General features: G+C 30.4%; 1 protein-coding gene across 1 annotated transcript in view; it reads right to left on the bottom strand.

Annotated features, from left to right (window-relative positions):
• Positions 1–23,693, bottom strand: part of LOC149802509 (intraflagellar transport protein 27 homolog) — a 40,316-nt gene that overhangs the window by 11,861 nt on the left and 4,762 nt on the right. The window contains exon 5 of the mRNA XM_089951753.1: positions 17,154–17,271. Within this exon, the coding sequence (XP_089807879.1) occupies positions 17,154–17,271 (118 nt within the window). The remainder of the gene's footprint in view (positions 1–17,153; positions 17,272–23,693) is intronic.

Genomic DNA, 23,693 nt, shown 5'->3' with positions numbered 1-23,693 from the left:
CATGCCTAGTTGAGGATGTAATATCATATCTAGACATTACCATACCTAGTTGAGGATGTAATATTATATCTAGACATTACCATGCCTAGTAGAGGATGCAATATTATATCTATCCATTACCATGCCAAGTTGAGGATGTAATATTATATCTAGACATTTACATGCCTAGTTGAGGATGTAATATTATATCTAGACATTTACATGCCTAGTTCAGGATGTAATATTATATCTAGACATTACTATGCCTAGTTGAGGAATGTAATATTATATCCAGACATTAACATGCCTAGTTGAGGATGTAATATTATATCTAGACATTAACATGCCTAGTTGAGGATGCAATATTATATCTAGACATTACCATGCCTAATTGAGGATGTAATATTATACCTAGACATTAACATGCCTAGCTGAGGATGTAATATTATATCTCAACATTACCATGCCTAGCTGAGCATGTAATATTATATCTAGACATTAACATGCCTAGTTCAGGAAGTAATATTATATCTAGACATTAACGTGCCTAGTTGAGGAAGTAATATTATATCTAGACATTAACATGCCTAGTTGAGGATGTAATATTATATCTAGACATTAACATGCCTAGTTGAGGATCTAATATTATATCTAGACATTAACATGCCTAGTTGAGGAAGTAATATTATATCTGGACATTAACATGCCTAGATGAGAATGTGATAATATAGTGGGACATTTGCATGCCAAGTTGAGGATGTAATATTATATCTAGACATTTACATGCCTAGTTCAGGATGTAATATTATATCTAGACATTACCATACCTAGTTGAGGATGTAATATTATATCTAGACATAACCATGCCTAGTAGAGGATGCAATATTATATCGAGACATTACCATGCCAAGTTGAGGATGTAATATTATATCTAGACATTTACATGCCTAGTTGAGGATGTAATATTATATCTAGACATTACCATGCCTAGTTGAGGAATGTAATATTATATCTAGACATTAACATGCCTAGTTGTGGATGTAATATTATATCTAGACATTTACATGCCTAGTTGAGGATGTAATATTATATCTTGACATTACCAGGCCTAGTTGAGGATGTAATATTATATCTAGACATTTCTACGCCTAGTTGAGGATGTAATAATATATATAGACATTACCATGCCTAGTTGAGGAATGTAATATTATATCCATACATTAACATGCCTAGTTGAGGATGTAATATTATATCTAGACATTTACACACCTAGTTGAGGAAGTAATATTATATCTGGACATTAACATGCGTAGATGAGAATGTGATAATATAGTGGGACATTTGCATGCCAAGTTGAGGATGTAATATTATATCTAGACATCTACATGTCTAGTTGAGGATGTAATATTATATCTAGACATTACCATGCCAAGTTGATGATGTAATATTATATCTAGACATTACCATGCCAAGTTGAGGATGTAATATTATATCTAGACATTTACCTGCCAAGTTGAGGATGTAATAGTATATCTAGTCATTACCATGCCTAGTTGAGGATGTAATATTATATCTAGACATAAACATGCAAAGTTGAGGATGTAATATTATATCTAGACATTACCATGCCTAGTTGAGGATGTAATATTATATCTAGACATTACCATGCCTAGTTGAGGATGTAATATTATATCTAGACATTTACACGCCTAGTTGAGGATGTAATATTATATCTAGACATTACCATGCCTAGTTGAGGATGTAATATTATATCTAGACATTGACATGCCTAGTTGAGGATGTAATATTATATCTAGACATTACCATGCCAAGTTGAGGATGTAATATTACATCTAGACGTTTACATGCCTGGTTGAGGATGTAATAGTATATCTAGACATTACCATGCCTAGTTGAGGATGTAATATTATATCTAGACATAAACATGCCAAGATGAGGATGTAATATTATATCTAGACATTACCATGCCAAGTTGAGGATGTAATATTATATCTAGACATTACCATGCAAAGTTGAGGATGTAATATTATATCTAGACATTATCATGCCTAGTTGAGGATGTGATATTACATCTAGACATTTACACGCCTAGTTGAGGATGTAATATTATATCTAGACATTACCATGCCTAGTTGAGGATGTAATATTATATCTAGACATTTACATGCCTAGTTGAGGATGTAATATTATATCTAGACATAACCATGCCAAGTTCAGGATGTAATATTATATCTAGACGTTTACATGCCAGGTTGAGGATGTAATAGTATATCTAGACATTACCATGCCTAGTTCAGGATGTAATATTATATCTAGACATAAACATGCCAAGATGAGGATGTAATATTATATCTAGACATTACCATGCCTAGTTGAGGATGTAATATTATATCTAGACATTACCATGCCAAGATGAGGATGTAATATTATATCTAGACATTTACATGCCTAGTTGAGGATGTAATATTATATCTAGACATTACCATACCTAGGTGAGGATGTAATATTATATCTAGACATTACCATGCCAAGTTGAGGATGTAATATTATATCTAGACATTTACATGCCAAGTTGAGGATGTAATATTATATCTAGACATTACCATGCCAAGTTGAGGATGTAATATTATATCTAGACATAAACATGCGAAGTTGAGGATGTAATATTATATCTAGACAGTACCATGCCTAGTTGAGGATGTAATATTATATCTAGACATTACCATGCCAAGTTGAGGATGTAATATTATATCTAGACATTACCATGCCTAGTTGAGGATGTAATATTATATCTAGACATTTACATGTCTAGTTGAGGATGTAATGTTATATCTAGACATTACCATGCCTAGTTGAGGAATGTAATATTATATCTAGACATTAACATGCCTAGTTGAGGATGTAATATTATATCTAGACATTTACACACCTAGTTGAGGATGTAATATTATATCTAGACATTACCATGCCAAGTTGAGGATGTAATATTATATCTAGACATTAACATGCCTAGTTGAGGATGTAATATTATATCTAGACATTAACATGCCAAGTTGAGGATGTAATATTATATCTGGACATTAACATGCCTAGCTGAGGAATGTAATATTATATCTAGACATTTACACACCTAGTTGAGGATGTAATATTATATCTAGACATTACCATCCCTAGTCGAGGAATGTAATATTATATCTAGACATTAACATGCTTAGTTGAGGATGTAATATTATATCTAGACATTTACATGCCTAGTTGAGGATGTAATATTATATCTAGACATTACCATGCCTAGTTGAGGATGTAATATTATATCTAGACATTATCATGCCTAGTTGAGGATGTAATATTATATCTAGACATTAACATGCCAAGTTGAGGATGTAATATTATATCTGGACATTAACATGCCTAGTTGATGATGTAATATTATATCTAGACATTTACACACCTAGTTGAGGATGTAATATTATATCTAGACATTACCATCCCTAGTCGAGGAATGTAATATTATATCTAGACATTAACATGCCTAGTTGAGGATGTAATATTATATCTAGACATTTACATGCCTAGTTGAGGATGTAATATTATATCTAGACATTACCATGCCTAGTTGAGGATGTAATATTATATCTAGACATTAACATGCCTAGCTGAGGATGTTATATTATATCTCAACATTACCATGCCTAGCTGAGGATGTTATATTATATCTAGACATTAACATGCCTAGTTGAGGAAGTAATATTATATCTGGACATTAACATGCCTAGATGAGAATGTGATAATACAGTGGGACATTTGCATGCCAAGTTGAGGATGTAATATTATATCTAGACATTTGCATGCCTAGTTGAGGATGTAATATTATATCTAGACATTACCATGCCAAGTTGAGGATGTAATATTATATCTAGACATTACCATGCCAAGTTGAGGATGTAATATTATATCTAGACATTTACATGCCAAGTTGAGGATGTAATGTTATATCTAGACATTACCATACCTACTTGAGGATGTAATATTATATCTAGACATTACCATGCCAAGTTGAGGATGTAATATTATATCTAGACATTTACATGCCAAGTTGAGGATGTAATGTTATATCTAGACATTACCATGCCAAGTTGAGGATGTAATATTATATCTAGACATTACCATGCCAAGTTGAGGATGTAATATTATATCTAGACATTTACACGCCTAGTTGAGGATGTAATATTATATCTAGACATTACCATGCCTAGTTGAGGAATGTAATATTATATCTAGACATTAACATGCCTAGTTGAGGATGTAATATTATATCTAGACATTTACATGCCTAGTTGAGGATGTAATATTATATCTAGACATTACCATGCCTAGTTGAGGATGTAATATTATACCTAGACATTAACATGCCTAGTTGAGGATGTAATATTATATCTAGACATTAACATGCCAAGTTGAGGCTGTAATATTATATCTAGACATTAACATGCCTAGTTGAGGAAGTAATATTATATCTGGGCATTAACATGCCAAGTTGAGGATGTAATATTATATCTAGACATTACCATGCCTAGTTGAGGATGTAATATTATATCTAGACATTACCATGCCAAGTTGAGGATGTAATATTATATCTAGACATTACCATGCCAAGTTGAGGATGTAATATAATATCTAGACATTAACATGCCTAGTTGAGGATGTAATATTATATCTAGACATTAACATGCCTAGTTAAGGAAGTAATATTATATCTGGACATTAACATGCCTAGATGAGAATGTGATAATATAGTGGGACATTTGCATGCCAAGTTGAGGATGTAATATTATATCTAGACATTTACATGCCTAGTTGAGGATGTAATATTATATCTAGACATTACCATGCCTAGTTGAGAATGTAATATTATAGTTAGACATTGACATTCCAAAATGTAAGATTCACTCAAATTTAACATTGTTCAAATATTGCAATTTTTAATACCTCTCTCTCTCTCTCTCCATAAGATTAAAATTCTATCAAACATTTCCACATTAAAGCAATATAATAAATCTAAATCTCAATTTTACGGATCAAGTGAGATAAAATAGACACTTGGCACATGATAAATCCCTCTTCTAACTCAGTATATCTGAAAACTAAATAACATATTGTCCACTGTAGTAGTTCATCACTACTACAATTCTGTCCTACACAGATCTCATGGAAATTAATAAATAGTTCTTTCCTTTTGCTTTTCTAAACAAATTTCTTGTAGTCATTTCTTTCAAAGCAATCTCTAGCGATGACTGCAGCCAAATGTTAGGAGATTTAACTTTTTAAACAAAATTTATAATAGGAGATTGAGGGCAGAAAAATCCAGTATCATAACATGAAACTAGAGGAATGACAAAATATCCAGTATCATAACATGAAATTAGAGGAATGATGAAAAATCCAGTATCATTACATGAAACTAGAAGAATAATGAAATATCCAGTATCCTAACATGAAATCAGACGAATGATTAAAAATCTACTATCATAACATGAAATTAGAGGAATGATGAAAAATCCAGTATCATAACATGAAACTAGAGGAATAATGAAAAATCCAGTATCCTAACATGAAATTAGACAAATGATGAAAAATCTACTATCATAACATAAAATTAGAAGAATAATGAATAATCCAGTATCATAACATGAAACTAGAGGAATGATTAAAAATCTACTATCATAACATGAAACTAGATGAAAGATGAAAAATCCAGTATCATAACATTAAACTAAATGAAAGATGAAAAATCCAGTATCATAACATTAAACTAGAGGAAAAATGAAAAATCCAGTATCATTACATGAAACTAGAGGAATAATGAAAAATCCAGTATCATAACATGAAACTAGAGGAATGATGAAAAATCCAGTATCATAACATTAAACTAGATGAATAATGAAAAATCCAGTATCATAACATTAAACTACAGGAATAATGAAAAATCCAGTATCATTACATGAAATACAGGAAAATGAAATATCCAGTATCATAACATAAAACTAGAGGAATAATGAAAAATCCAGTATCATAACATAAAACTAGAGGAATAATGAAAAATCCAGTATCATAAAATGAAACTAGAGGAATAATGAAATATCCAGTATCATAACATGAAACTAGAGGAATGATGAAAAATCCAGTATCATAACATTAAACTAGAGGAATAATGAAAAATCCAGTATCATAACATTAAACTACAGGAATAATGAAAAATCCAGAATCATAACATGAAACTAGCGGAATAATGAAATATCCAGTATCATAACATGAAACTAGAGGAATGATGAAAAATCCAGTATCATAACATTAAACTACAGGAATAATGAAAAATCCAGTATCATAACATGAAACTACAGGAATAATGAAAAATCCAGTATCATAACATGAAACTAGAGGAATAATGAAAAATCCAGTATCATAACATGAAACTAGAGGAATAATGAAAAATCCAGTATCATAACATGAAACTAGAGGAATGATGAAAAATCCAGTATCATAACATGAAACTAGAGGAATAATGAAAAATCCAGTATCATTACATGAAACTAGAGGAATAATGAAATATCCAGTATCATAACATGAAACTAGAGGAATGATTAAAAATCTACTATCATAACATGAAACTAGATGAAAGATGAAAAATCCAGTATCATAACATTAAACTAAATGAAAGATGAAAAATCCAGTATCATAACATTAAACTAGAGGAAAAATGAAAAATCCAGTATCATTACATGAAACTAGAGGAATAATGAAAAATCCAGTATCATAACATGAAACTAGAGGAATGATGAAAAATCCAGTATCATAACATTAAACTACAGGAATAATGAAAAATCCAGTATCATACCATGAAACTACAGGAATAATGAAAAATCCAGTATCATTACATGAAATAGAGGAAAATGTAATATCCAGTATCATAACATAAAACTAGAGGAATAATGAAAAATCCAGTATCATAACATAAAACTAGAGGAATAATGAAAAATCCAGTATCATGACATGAAACTAGAGGAATGATGAAATATCCAGTATCGTGACATGAAACTAGAGGAATGATGAAAAATCCAGTATCATAACATGAAACTAGAGGAATAATGAAAAATCCAGTATCATAACATTAAACTAGAGGAATAATGAAAAATCCAGTATCATAACATGAAACTAGAGGAATAATGAAATATCCAGTATCAGAACATGAAACTAGAGGAATGATGAAAAATCCAGTATCATAACATGAAACTAGAGGAATAATGAAAAATCCAGTATCATAACATGAAATTAGAGGAATAATGAAAAATCCAGTATCATAACATGAAACTAGAGGAATAATGAAAAATCCAGTATCATAACATGAAACTAGAGGAATAATGAAAAATCCAGTATCATAACATGAAACTAGAGGAATAATGAAATATCCAGTATCATTACATGAAACTAGAGGAATGATGAAAAACCCAGTATCATTACATGAAATAGAGGAAAATGAAATATCCAGTATCATAACATGAAACTAGAGGAATGATGAAAAATCCAGTATCATAACATGAAACTAGAGGAATAATGAAAAATCCAGTATCATTACATGAAACTACAGGAATAATGAAAAATCCAGTATCATAACATGAAACTAGAGGAATAATGAAAAATCCAGTATCATAACATGAAACTAGAGGAATAATGAAAAATCCAGTATCATTACATGAAACTAGAGGAATAATGAAAAATCCAGTATCATAACATGAAACTAGAGGAATAATGAAAAATCCACTATCATAACATGAAACTAGAGGAATAATGAAATATCCAGTATCATAACATGAAACTAGAGGAATGATGAAAAATCCAGTATCATAACAAGAAACTAGAGGAATAATGAAAAATCCAGCATCATTACATGAAACTAGAGGAATAATGAAAAATCCAGTATCATAACATGAAACTAGAGGAATAATGAAATATCCAGTATCATAACATGAAACTAGAGGAATGATGAAAAATCCAGTATCATAACATGAAACTAGAGGAATAATGAAAAATCCAGTATCATTACATGAAACTAGAGGAATAATGAAAAATCCAGTACCATAACATTAAACTAGAGGAATAATGAAAAATCCAGTATCATAACACGAAACTAGAGGAATAATGAAATATCCAGAATCATTACATGAAACTAGAGGAATGATGAAAAATCCAGTATCATTACATGAAATAGAGGAAAATGAAATATCCAGTATCATAACATGAAACTAGAGGAATGATGAAAAATCCAGTATCATAACATGAAACTAGAGGAATAATGAAAAATCCAGTATCATTACATGAAACTAGAGGAATAATGAAAAATCCAGTATCATAACATGAAACTAGAGGAATAATGAAAAATCCAGTATCATAACATGAAACTAGAGGAATAATGAAAAATCCAGTATCATAACATGAAACTAGAGGAATAATGAAAAATCCAGTATCATAACATTAAACTACAGGAATAATGAAAAATCCAGTATCATAACATGAAACTAGAGGAATGATGAAATATCCAGTATCATAACATGAAACTAGAGGAATGATGAAAAATCCAGTATCATAACATGAAACTAGAGGAATGATGAAAAATCCACTATCATAACATGAAACTAGAGGAATAATGAAAAATCCAGTATCATTACACGAAACTAGAGGAATAATGAAAAATCCAGTATCATAACACGAAACTAGAGGAATAATGAAATATCCAGTATCATAACATGAAACTAGAGGAATAATGAAAAATCCAGTATCATTACATGAAACTAGAGGAATAATGAAAAATCCAGTATCATAACATGAAACTACAGGAATGATGAAAAATCCAGTATCATAACATGAAACTAGAGGAATAATGAAATATCCAGTATCATTACATGAAACTAGAGGAATGACGAAAAATCCAGTATCATTACATGAAATAGAGGAAAATGAAATATCCAGTATCATAACATAAAACTAGAGGAATAATGAAAAATCCAGTATCATAACATTAAACTAGAGGAATAATGTAAAATCCAGTATCATTACATGAAACTACAGGAATAATGAAATATCCAGTATCATAACATGAAACTAGAGGAATAATGAAAAATCCAGTATCATTACATGAAACTAGAGGAATAATGAAATATCCAGTATCATAACATGAAACTAGAGGAATGATTAAAAATCTACTATCATAACATTAAACTAGAGGAATAATGAAAAATCCAGTATCATAACATGAAACTAGAGGAATGATGAAAAATCCAGTATCATAACATTAAACTAGATGAATAATGAAAAATCCAGTATCATGACATTAAACTACAGGAATAATGAAAAATCCAGTATCATTACATGAAATAGAGGAAAATGAAATATCCAGTATCATAACATAAAACTAGAGGAATAATGAAAAATCCAGTATCATAACATAAAACTAGAGGAATAATGAAAAATCCAGTGTCATAACATGAAGCTAGAGGAATAATGAAATATCCAGCATCATAACATGAAACTAGAGGAATGATGAAAAATCCAGTATCATAACATTAAACTAGAGGAATAATGAAAAATCCAGTATCATAACATTAAACTAGAGGAATAATGAAAAATCCAGTATCATACCATGAAACTAGAGGAATAATGAAATATCCAGTATCATAACATGAAACTAGAGGAATGATGAAAAATCCAGTATCATAACATGAAACTAGAGGAATAATGAAAAATCCAGTATCATAACATGAAACTAGAGGAATAATGAAAAATCCAGTATCATAACATGAAACTAGAGGAATAATGAAAAATCCAGTATCATAACATGCAACTAGAGGAATAATGAAAAATCCAGTATCATAACATGAAACTAGAGGAATAATGAAAAATCCAGTATCATAACATGAAACTAGAGGAATAATGAAAAATCCAGTATCATAACATGAAACTAGAGGAATAATGAAATAACCAGTATCATAACATGAAACTAGAGGCATGATGAAAAATCCAGTATCATAACATGAAACTTGAGGAATAATGAAAAATCCAGTATCATAACATGAAATTAGAGGAATGATTAAAAATCTACTATCATAACATGAAACTAGATGAAAGATGAAAAATCCAGTATCATAACATTAAACTAAATGAAAGATGAAAAATCCAGTATCATAACATTAAACTAGAGGAAAAATGAAAAATCCAGTATCATTACATGAAGCTAGAGGAATAATGAAAAATCCAGTATCATAACATGAAACTAGAGGAATGATGAAAAATCCAGTATCATAACATTAAACTACAGGAATAATGAAAAATCCAGTATCATAACATTAAACTACAGGAATAATGAAAAATCCAGTATCATTACATGAAATAGAGGAAAATGAAATATCCAGTATCATAGCATAAAACTAGAGGAATAATGAAAAATCCAGTATCATAACATAAAACTAGAGGAATAATGAAAAATTCAGTATCATAACATGAAACTAGAGGAATAATGAAATATCCAGTATCATAACATGAAACTAGAGGAATGATGAAAAATCCAGTATCATAACATTAAAGTAGAGGAATAATGAAAAATCCAGTATCATAACATTAAACTACAGGAATAATGAGAAATCCAGTATCATAACATGAAACTAGAGGAATAATGAAATATCCAGTATCATAACATGAAACTAGAGGAATGATGAAAAATCCAGTATCATAACATGAAACTAGAGGAATAATGAAAAATCCAGTATCATAACATTAAACTACAGGAATAATGAAAAATCCAGTATCATAACATGAAACTACAGGAATAATGAAAAATCCAGTATCATAACATGAAACTAGAGGAATAATGAAAAATCCAGTATCATAACATTAAACTACAGGAATAATGAAAAATCCAGTATCATAACATGCAACTAGAGGAATAATGAAAAATCCAGTATCATAACATGAAACTAGAGGAATACTGAAATATCCAGTATCATAACATGAAACTAGAGGAATGATGAAAAATCCAGTATTATAACATGAAACTAGAGGAATAATGAAAAATCTAGTATCATTACATGAAACTAGAGGAATAATGAAAAATCCAGTATCATAACATGAAACTAGAGCAATAATGAAATATGCAGTATCATAACATGAAACTAGAGGAATGATGAAAAATCCAGTATCATAACATGAAACTAGAGGAATAATGAAATATCCAGTATCATTACATGAAACTAGAGGAATAATGAAAAATCCAGTATCATAACATTAAACTAGAGGAATAATGAAAAATCCAGTATCATAACATGAAACTAGAGGAATAATGAAATATCCAGTATCATTACATGAAACTAGAGGAATGATGAAAAATCCAGTATCATTACATGAAATAGAGGAAAATGAAATATCCAGTATCATAACATGAAACTAGAGGAATGATGAAAAATCCAGTATCATAGCATGAAACCAGAGGAATAATGAAAAATCCAGTATAATTACATGAAACTAGAGGAATAATGAAAAATCCAGTATCATAACATGAAACTAGAGGAATAATGAAATATCCAGCATCATAACATGAAACTAGAGGAATGATGAAAAATCCAGGACCATAACATGAAACTAGAGGAATAATGAAAAATCCAGTATCATTACATGAAACTAGAGGAATAATGAAAAATCCAGTATCATAACATGAAACTAGAGGAATAATGAAAAATCCAGTATCATAACATGAAACTAGAGGAATAATGAAAAATCCAGTATCATTACATGAAACTAGAGGAATAATGAAAAATCCAGTATCATAACATTAAACTACAGGAATAATGAAAAATCCAGTATCATAACATGAAACTAGAGGAATAATGAAAAATCCAGTATCATAACATGAAACTAGAGGAATAATGAAATATCCAGTATCATAACATGAAACTAGAGGAATGATGAAAAATCCAGTATCATAACATGAAACTAGAGGAATAATGAAATATCCAGTATCATAACATGAAACTAGAGGAATAATGAAAAATCCAGTATCATTACATGAAACTAGAGGAATAATGAAAAATCCAGTATCATAACATGAAACTAGAGGAATGATGAAAAATCCAGTATCATAACATTAAACTAGATGAATAATGAAAAATCCAGTATCATGACATTAAACTACAGGAATAATGAAAAATCCAGTATCATTACATGAAATAGAGGGAAATGAAAAATCCAGTATCATAACATAAAACTAGAGGAATAATGAAAAATCCAGTATCATAACATGAAACTAGAGGAATAATGAAAAATCCAGTATCATTACATGAAACTAGAGGAATAATGAAATATCCAGTATCATAACATGAAACTAGAGGAATGATTAAAAATCTACTATCATAACATGAAACTAGATGAAAGATGAAAAATCCAGTATCATAACATTAAACTAAATGAAAGATGAAAAATCCAGTATCATAACATTAAACTAGAGGAAAAATGAAAAATCCAGTATCATTACATGAAACTAGAGGAATAATGAAAAATCCAGTATCATAACATGAAACTAGAGGAATGATGAAAAATCCAGTATCATAACATTAAACTAGATAAATAATGAAAAATCCAGTATCATAACATTAAACTACAGGAATAATGAAAAGTCCAGTATCATTACATGAAATAGAGGAAAATGAAATATCCAGTATCATAACATAAAACTAGAGGAATAATGAAACATCCAGTATCATAACATAAAACTAGAGGAATAATGAAAAATCCAGTATCATAACATGAAACTAGAGGAATAATGAAATATCCAGTATCATAACATGAAACTAGAGGAATGATGAAAAATCCAGTATCATAACATTAAAGTAGAGGAATAATGAAAAATCCAGTATCATAACATTAAACTACAGGAATAATGAAAAATCCAGTATCATTACATGAAATAGAGGAAAATGAAATATCCAGTATCATAACATAAAACTAGAGGAATAATGAAACATCCAGTATCATAACATAAAACTAGAGGAATAATGAAAAATCCAGTATCATAACATGAAACTAGAGGAATAATGAAATATCCAGTATCATAACATGAAACTAGAGGAATGATGAAAAATCCAGTATCATAACATTAAAGTAGAGGAATAATGAAAAATCCAGTATCATAACATTAAACTACAGGAATAATGAGAAATCCAGTATCATAACATGAAACTAGAGGAATAATGAAATATCCAATATCATAACATGAAACTAGAGGAATGATGAAAAATCCAGTATCATAACATGAAACTAGAGGAATAATGAAAAATCCAGTATCATAACATTAAACTACAGGAATAATGAAAAATCCAGTATCATAACATGAAACTACAGGAATAATGAAAAATCCAGTATCATAACATGAAACTAGAGGAATAATGATAAATCCAGTATCATAACATGAAACTAGAGGAATAATGAAAAATCCAGTATCATTACATGAAACTAGAGGAATAATGAAAAATCCAGTATCATAACATGAAACTAGAGGAATAATGAAAAATCCAGTATCATAACATGAAACTAGAGGAATAATGAAATATCCAGCATCATAACATGAAACTAGAGGAATGATGAAAAATCCAGTATCATAACATGAAACTAGAGGAATAATGAAAAATCCAGTATCATTACATGAAACTAGAGGAATAATGAAATATCCAGTATCATAACATTAAACAACAGGAATAATGAAAAATCCAGTATCATAACATTAAACTACAGGAATAATGAAAAATCCAGTATCATAACATGAAACTACAGGAATAATGAAAAATCCAGTATCATAACATGAAACTAGAGGAATAATGAAAAATCCAGTATCATAACATTAAACTACAGGAATAATGAAAAATCCAGTATCATTACATGAAACTAGAGGAATAATGAAAAATCCAGTATCATAACATGAAACTAGAGGAATAATGAAATATCCAGTATCATAACATGAAACTAGAGGAATGATGAAAAATCCAGTATCATAACATGAAACTAGAGGAATAATGAAAAATCCAGTATCATTACATGAAACTAGAGGAATAATGAAAAATCCAGTATCATAACATGAAACTAGAGGAATAATGAAATATCCAGTATCATAACATGAAACTAGAGGAATGATGAAAAATCCAGTATCATAACATGAAACTAGAGGAATAATGAAAAATCCAGTATCATTACATGAAACTAGAGGAATAATGAAAAATCTAGTATCATAACATGAAACTAGAGGAATAATGAAAAATCCAGTATCATAACATGAAACTAGAGGAATAATGAAATATCCAGTATCATTACATGAAACTAGATGAATGATGAAAAATCCAGTATCATTACATGAAATAGAGGAAAATGAAATATCCAGTATCATAACATAAAACTAGAGGAATAATGAAAAATCCAGTATCATAACATGAAACTAGAGGAATAATGAAAAATCCAGTATCATAATATGAAACTAGAGGAATGATGAAAAATCCAGTATCATAACATGAAACTAGAGGAATAATGAAAAATCCAGTATCATAACATTAAGCTACAGGAATAATGAAAAATCCAGTCTCATAACATTAAACTAGAGGAATAATGAAAAATCCAGTATCATAACATTAAACTAGAGGAATAATGAAAAATCCAGTATCATAACATTAAACTAGAGGAATAATGAAATATCCAGTATCATTACATGAAACTAGAGGAATGATGAAAAATCCAGTATTATAACATTAAGCTAGAGGAATAATGAAATATCCAGTATCATAACATGAAACTAGAGGAATGATGAAAAATCCAGTATCATAACATTAAACTAGAGGAATAATGAAAAATCCAGTATCATAACATTAAACTACAGGAATAATGAAAAATCCAGTATCATAACATTAAACTAGAGGAATAATGAAATATCCAGTATCATTAGATGAAATTAGAGGAATGATGAAAAATCCGGGTATCATAACATTAAACTAGAGGAATAATGAAAAATCCAGTATCATAACATTAAACTAGAGGAATAATGAAAAATCCAGTATCATAACATTAAACTAGAGGAATAATGAAATATCCAGTATCATTACATGAAACTAGAGGAATGATGAAAAATCCAGTATCATTACATGAAATACAGGAATAATGAAATATCCAGTATCATAACATAAAACTAGAGGAATAATGAAATATCCAGTATCATTACATGAAACTAGAGGAGTAATGAAATATCCAGTATCATAACATGAAAGTAGACGAAAGATAAAAAATTTGCTCATGTAAATATTGGCCAACCTTCCCACATCTTACCAATATCCCATGATGGACATAAATCTAAAGTTAAAAAAAAAGCACATCAATTTTCGGGAAAAAATCTGGGTACGATGAATTGTTACATCTTTTGCTGATGACCATGTGTACTAGGCTTCTAAAAAAGGGGAAAATGGTTTGTAGACATGTACATATTTTGCTGATGACCACAATGTGTACTAGGCTTCTACAAAGGGTTCAATGTATTGTTGACATGTAGATATTCAGCTAATGAGCACGTGCACTAGGATTATATGCAGGGGAAAATGTTTAGTTCACATATACATAGTCTGCTTATGACCACAATATGTACTAGGCTCCTATACAGGGGAAAATGGTTTGCCGACATGTACAAATTTTGCTGACGAGCACGTGAACTTGGCTTCTATAAAGGGGAAAATGGTTTGTTGAAATGTACACATTCTGCTGATGACCACAACACCACAATGTGTACTAGCCTTCTTTAAGGTGAAAATGGTTTGTTGACCTCTACATTTAATGGTCAAGACCACAACAGTTGCTAGGTTACAATACAGGGGAAAATGGTTTGTTGACATGCACATATTATGCTGATGACCACTATGTGTACAAGCCTTCTTTAAGGGGAAAATGGTTTGTTGACCTCCCCATACTATGATGATAACCACAAAGTGTACTAGGTTACAACACAGGGGAAAATGTTTTGTCAATATGCACATATTCTGCTGATGACCACAATGTGTACTAGGATTCTATAAAGGGTTAAATGGTTTGTTGACACCCACATATTATGATGATGACCAGAACGTGTACAAGGCTTCTATACAGGGGAAAATGGTTTGTTGATATATATGTATATATTCTGCTGATGACCACAATGTGTGCTAGGCTTCAATACATGGGAAAATGGTTTCTTGACATGTACAAATTTTGCTGATGAGCACAAGGTGTACTAGGCTTCAATAATAAGGAAAATGGTTTGCTGATATGTACATATTCTACTGCTGACCACAATGTGAACTAGGCTTCTATACAGGGGAAAATGGTTTGCTGATATGTACATATTCTACTGCTGACCACAATGTGAACTAGGCTTCTATACAGGGGAAAATGGTTTGCTGATATGTACATATTCTACTGCTGACCACAATGTGAACTAGGCTTCTATACAGGGGAAAATGGTTTGTTAAGATGTACATATTCTACTGCTGACAAAAACATGTACTAGTCTTCTATAAAGTAGAAAATGGTATGCTGATATATATGTACATATTCTGCTGATGACTGCAACATCTACTAGGCTTCTGTAGTGGAGAAAATGGTCTTTTGATATGTACATCTACAGGTGATGACAGAATTACTTACCAAGTTAAATGGCAATCTATTACCAACTGTAGTACTAGTACACTAACAAGTTTATGTCACAAACTGCTTTGAACTACAAGACAAAAGGGCAATAACTCTAACCAAAATTGCAAAGTGATTGTGCAGGGCCATAATATCTACCAAATTTCATGCTAAACAATCAAAAACTGTAGGTGCTAATTGCTTTAGCAAGACTGTGTCATACAATACATAAAAAACAAGACAAAAAGGTGGAAAACTCCAACAAAAAGTATGATAGGATAAATAATCATACAAAGTGTGTGTAAAATTAGACACAATACAGTGCCAATGTTAGCTGCTAAAAAGGAAATTCCAAAGGATCAAGTATACATGGATATTCAGTTTGGAATCAAATTAGTCTGTACATTGATTTTCTGTCAGCATACCTGGTATGTGCAGATTTGGTTCTGTCTGTCTCACCCTATCCAGCCATTTCTGACAATTTGAAAATGTTGCTTCAGTTGCAACATCATACACAACAATAACGCCTGACGGATGATCCCACTGCAAAAAGAAAAAAAACCATCAATCAATTAACATATTGATAACTCTATTAATAAACTGATATTTTCTCACAAATGTCAAGTAATATTTGTCCATTAACTGATCTGCAAATAAGTGCACAATGCCCAAATCCAGCAATGGCCTGAAAAATAAAAGGAAAATTTTGCTATCTTAAATTCCGAATTTGCTGTTTGCATCAAAAGATGGATGCAAGAGTTTGTATTTTTAACTTGTTCACAGACCACTAGTAAGGAGATAGTATTTTTCAATGCATTCTTTTAAAATTTATCCACAGACCACTAGTAAGGAGAGGGTATTTTTCAATGCATTTTTTAAAACATGTCCAGAGACCACTAGTAAGGAGAGGGTATTTTTCAATTCATTTTTTTAAACTTGTCCACAGACCACTAGTAAAGAAAGGGTATTTTTCAATGCATTTTTTTTAACTTGTCCACAGACCACTAGTAAGGAGAGGGTATTTTTCAATGCATTTTTTCAAACTTGTCCACAGACCACTAGTAAGGAGAGGGTATTTTTCAACGCATTTTTCTAAACTTGTCCACAGACCACTAGTAAGGAAAGGGTATTTTTCAATGCATTTTTTAAAACTTGTCCACAGACCACTAGTAAGGAAAGGGTATTTTTCAATGCATTTTTTAACTTGTCCACAGACCACTAGTAAGGACAGGGTGCTTTTCAATGTATTTTAAGCAGAGTAAACTTTCTGCTAAGCACTCCACGAAACATAATAAAAATTTGTTCTAGTCATGTGCAGTCCATCCATCTAGCAAAACCCTGGACACATCCAACATAACCTTCCAGGTGACATAAGGGAGCTTAACACTTCCAAAAATGGGCTTTGGAATGGGTCTCATTTACAGGCTTTTCATATTAACAAAACCTTTCATATTTTACTAGAAAGGGATAAAAAAATGGAGGGGGGGGATGGAGAAGTAATGTATCATTTCACTTTTAAATAAAAACAACTACATTTGTTCACCAAGAACAAGGCACTGCATTTACTTCAAGCTACCTTTAAACTTTTAAGTGATAATCAAGTCCCCAGGACAGAAATGTTAAACAAAGCAAATCTTTCTAACATCTGCAAGAAATACATTTAAAAAAATCATGGAATTCTTCATCAAAATTATCCCAGCTACAAAAAGAAACATTTTCAAATAACAACTTCCAGTCCCCAGTAGACTGGCTCTGGTCAGTGTATGTAATGCACTGATAGAAAATGTAAAAGGCATTTTTCTTCTTTTTTTAAACTTTAAAATAAAATATTTTAATTTTCAAAAGTGGTAGATTTGAACTGTAATATGGTATGTGCAGTAGACAGCCCTATAAACATTATTTTTGTCCAACCACCAGTAGAATCACATGTATCTTGATGTCAAGTGTGCACTAATTATAGGTAACCCAGGCAATGTGTTGCCCATTCATAGGTCATGTTTAGGTTTGTGCAAAAAGCTTACATCTTATGGCAGAAGTACAGCAAGTAGTCTATCTTCATAAGGCTAAGGGGCCTACACAGGGATACATATTATTATTACTTTACTAGCCTTTCAACAACATCAAAATAAAACCAAACATTTTGTCTGCACAACTGAAGTTTTCTCAGAAAAATTAGATTGTTTTGTTCCACAAGCATGATGAAAGCTTCACTCAGAACAATGAAGTGGCCCAATCCGAAATTAGAAGTCACCTGGCAAAATGTCATGGTGTCTGAAGACATGTGGTCTCTCATGGCAGTTCATTAAACTATATACCCAGTAATCAATCATTCCTTGCATTGAGAATGTTGTCTCTCGAGATAGGTGGTCTCTCACAGCAGTGGTCTTTCAAGACTGGCTTTACTGTATAACCTGAACAAGACCTTTGGTATGCTGGTCATGACTCATTAAATACAGGTTTTCTATTTGTACCTGAAGTAACAAACATGTGAAAGGAAAGTTAGTCTCTGGCAAAAGTCTTACAGCCCAACAGACAAAGCAATCCTGTTACTAGTAATTTGCCAAATTTTGAAAGACTTTGCTTCAAAATATGCATAGTCTTTTCTATCACATATACCATTAGTTTTTTAAAGAAAATATGTGTCCTAAATAACTGTAATATCATTCAATCTTTACGTCTGTAGAGCCACTTTGTGTAATACAGGAAGTAGACTCTTGTAATTGGAGGGTTCATCTGCATCCCTTTCTTTAGAAGTGGTACGATGATAGCTGCTGACCAATATTCTGGCTACTATCCAACATCGAACAGTGTTTTAATAACAGTGTTACTATTGGTTCATTTATGTTGTCCATACATATAAAGAAATTGCTACATAAAGCATGTACTTCCCCTTTATAATAATAATGCATGTTTTGAAAACATTTTATGAAGCTACCACATGCTTACCTCAGGGATCTCCACAGGATTATGAAACATGCAATCCATGACAGCTTCCTTGAGAAAGCTTGCACTGCAAACACTAAAACTTTCAGTCCCAATAACAATACTTTTTTTCCAATTCCAATAATTTAGAACATTATGAGTGTATTGTTGTTTTCACCAATACATGTCACCTTATTGCTCATACTTACTGATTGTGTAGTTATTAATATTATAATAAAAGAATGAAAAGTTAAAGCAGTTGGTAACCATGATAACTATGATTGTGATGTTAGAACTATAACATTTCTTAATGCCTTCACCTTGCCATTGTTTTATTTTGTGTGCAGCTTGAAGAAATCAAAAAAGAGATTACACTTTCTTTTCTGTATTAAATTATTTAACAGTTAAATTCCAATTCAATTCAATCAACTTTAATGACACTGGAAGAAAAAACAAATGACTGCCCACTTTTTTTTTTACAACTGACAGGCATCTAAATGTGCTTGTCTGCTAAGATCTAACTTATGGAGCTTCACTTCATCATATTACAATCATGTAAACATTGTTGGATAGCTCACACACATCATTAATTGATAACTGCTTTGTAGATTAGTATCAAATTTAAACAATTTGAGAACACAAAAACTTGTCTACTGAGGAATTATCTGTTGGAATTTAAAGCATCCAAAATGAAAGGTATGTATATTATTACATGAATTGTGGTCCCCTGGAGAACGCTGACACTAATGCTATTAAAACATTTTATGGAGAGATCGCTGTGACCTAGATAAAACTAAGGCCTAAGTAGTGTGCTGCATCAGAGTGGCAACTTCTTTGCTCAGCTACCAATATCCTCTACTCTACCAACACAAGGTGAAACCCATGGCAACAGGTGGCTTCCATTTAGTCATCTCTTGTGACATGCAATAGAGTGCATTTGGCCTATTTAACATCCCTCAGCCTGCAGGTGGGTACTGAGGTGAGAAAACTCTACAATAATTTGGCACAGCTGATGAAAAAGCACAAGCGGATTAAGCATCTAAGAGGTCTTGAGAAATTGCATGCTCACAACGTATGAGTGAAAAAGTTACTAATGCATCATTGGATTTGTTGCTAATCCATCTATCCAAAAATAGACCAATCTGTTCTGAATTTAATATTGGCAAGCTGATGACCTGTTTGCTCTTTTGTTGCTGAAACATACTGAACTATGTAGTTAATGTCCTTTTCAGCTTTTGAGGGCTGGATCTATGATATAGTGGATGCGTGCCTCCTAAAATATTATGATATGATAATGTCTCTGAAGAAGAACTTTTTTCCAAACAAGTAGTCCAACACTATTCTGGGGATCATTCCAGTTAATTCAGATGCAACATCTTCCATGAAAAATGCTGATAAATGTGAATACTGGATAAAGAAAGCTAATAGTGACTGATCTCTATAAAATTGTTACCAATCTAACCATACTATATAAAATTGTTACCAATATAACCATACTATATAAAATTGATACCAATCTAACCATACTATATAAAATTGTTACCAATCTAACCATACTATATAAAATTGTTATCAATCTAACCATGCTATATAGAATTATTATCAATCTAACCATACTATATACAATTCTTACCACTCCAATCATACAATATAAAATTTTTACCAATGTAACCAAACTATATAAAATTATTATCAATCTAACCATACTATATAAAATTGTTACCCATCTAACCATACTATATAAAATTGTTACCAATCTAACCATACTATATAAAATTGCTACCAATCTAGCCATACTATAAAAAATTGTTATCAATTTAACCATACTATATAAAATTGCTACCAATCTAGCCATACTATAAAAAATTGTTATCAATTTAACCATACTATATAAAATTCTTACCAATCTAACCATACTATATCAAATTGTCACCAGTCTAACCATACTATATAAAATTGTTACCAATCTAACCATACCATAAAAAATTGTTATCAATCTAACCATACTATATAAAATTGTTATCAATCTAACCATACTATATAAAATTCTTACCACTCCAGTCATACAATTTAAAATTGTTACCAATCTTACTGTACTATATAAAATTGTTACCAATATAACAATACTATATAAAATTGTTACCAATCTAACCATACTATATAAAATTGTTATCAATCTAACAATACTATATAAAATTGTTATCAATCTAACTATACTATATACAATTCTTACCACTCCAATCATACTATATAAAATTGTTACCAATCTAACCATACTATATAAAATTGTTATCAATCTAACTATACTATATACAATTCTTACCACTCCAATCATACTATATAAAATTGTTACCATTCTAACCATACTATATAACATAGTTACCATTCTAACCATACTATATAAAATTATCAATCTAACCATACCATATAAAATTGTTATCAATCTAACCATACTATATAAAATTCTTACCACTCCAATCATACCATTTAAAATTGTTACCAATCTAACCATACTATATAAAATTGTTATCAATCTAACCATACTATATAAAAATGTTATCAATCTAACCATACTATATAAAATTGTTACCATTCTAACCATACTATATAAAAATGTTATCAATCTAACCATACTATATAAATAATGTTACCATTCTAACCATACTATATAAAATTGTTACCATTCTAACCATGCTATATAAAATTGTTACCAATCTAACCATACTATATAAAATTGTTATCAATCTAACCATACTATATAAAATTCTTACCACTCCAATCATACTATATAAAATTGTTACCATTCTAACCATACTATATAAAATTGTTACCATTCTAACCATACTATATAAAATTCTTACCACTCCATTCATACAATTTAAAATTGTTATCAATCTAACCATACTATATAAAATTGTTATCAATCTAACCATACTATATAAAAATGTTATCAATCTAACCATACTATATAAAATTGTTACCATTCTAACCATACTATATAAAAATGTTATCAATCTAACCATACTATATAAAATTGTTACCATTCTAACCATACTATATAAAATTGTTACCAATCTAATCATACTATATAAAATTGTTATCAATCTAACCATACTATATAAAATTGTTATCAATCTAACCATACTATATAAAATTGTTATCAATCTAACCATACTATATAAAATTCTTACCACTCCAATCATACAATTTAAAATTGTTACCAATATAACCATACTATATAAAATTGTTATCAATCTAACCATACTATACAAAAATGTTATCAATCTAACCAAACTATATAAAAATGTCATCAATCTAACCATACTATATAAAACTGTTACCATTCTAACCTTACTACATCTCATTATATTTTGTACAATCTACTGTTTCTACTCCGTCTGTCTTGTCTCTGTGTGTGCTAATCCATCTTTTGTTTCAATTATATGGTTATATCCAGAGTACTGTTAAGTTTTTTTTATCACTTGGTTGTTTCTTCATTCTTAAATATTGTGACTTTGCTTTTCCTACAGAGTAGTAGCAGGCCTAAAAAGAGTCTAGACACATCTGTATTCTAATTGAACTACTCTTTTTAAACAAATAAATTATTATTATTATTATCTTTATTATTATTATTACAGTGGTCAATCTCTTGATATACCCCCTCTCAAAAGAGGCAAATCCCTGATCATAAGCCACCTAGCAAAGCACCAAAATAGTATATTTTCACCATTTTTGTTCATTTCTTTAGATGTCATCCCTTTTACAATACCAAATTTTCATTAGATGGCCTTATAATAGGAAAATCAATGTTTTCAAGGACTACAATATATACTTAATTATGGGCTGGCTCCAACTGCAAACTGCACAGACCAATATCTGCAGTCACATAACATGCTGGCAGGTCTGGGTCTATGATGCTGGTTAGGAGTAAACGACTGAATGAACAATACAAACTTTTTCTGTCAGCACATTATGCAATGACATTTACTGGGTTTATGTTGTTTGGACTCTGCGTACAAGAGCAGCAGGATAAGCAGGATGTT

Source organism: Sinohyriopsis cumingii, chromosome 3 (assembly GCF_028554795.1).
Source record: "Sinohyriopsis cumingii isolate HCF-2022 chromosome 3, ASM2855479v2, whole genome shotgun sequence".
In the NCBI taxonomy this organism is placed as follows: domain Eukaryota; kingdom Metazoa; phylum Mollusca; class Bivalvia; order Unionida; family Unionidae; genus Sinohyriopsis; species Sinohyriopsis cumingii.
The sequence above is the reverse complement of the archived record's forward strand: the minus strand, read 5'-3'. Positions and strand labels throughout refer to the sequence as shown.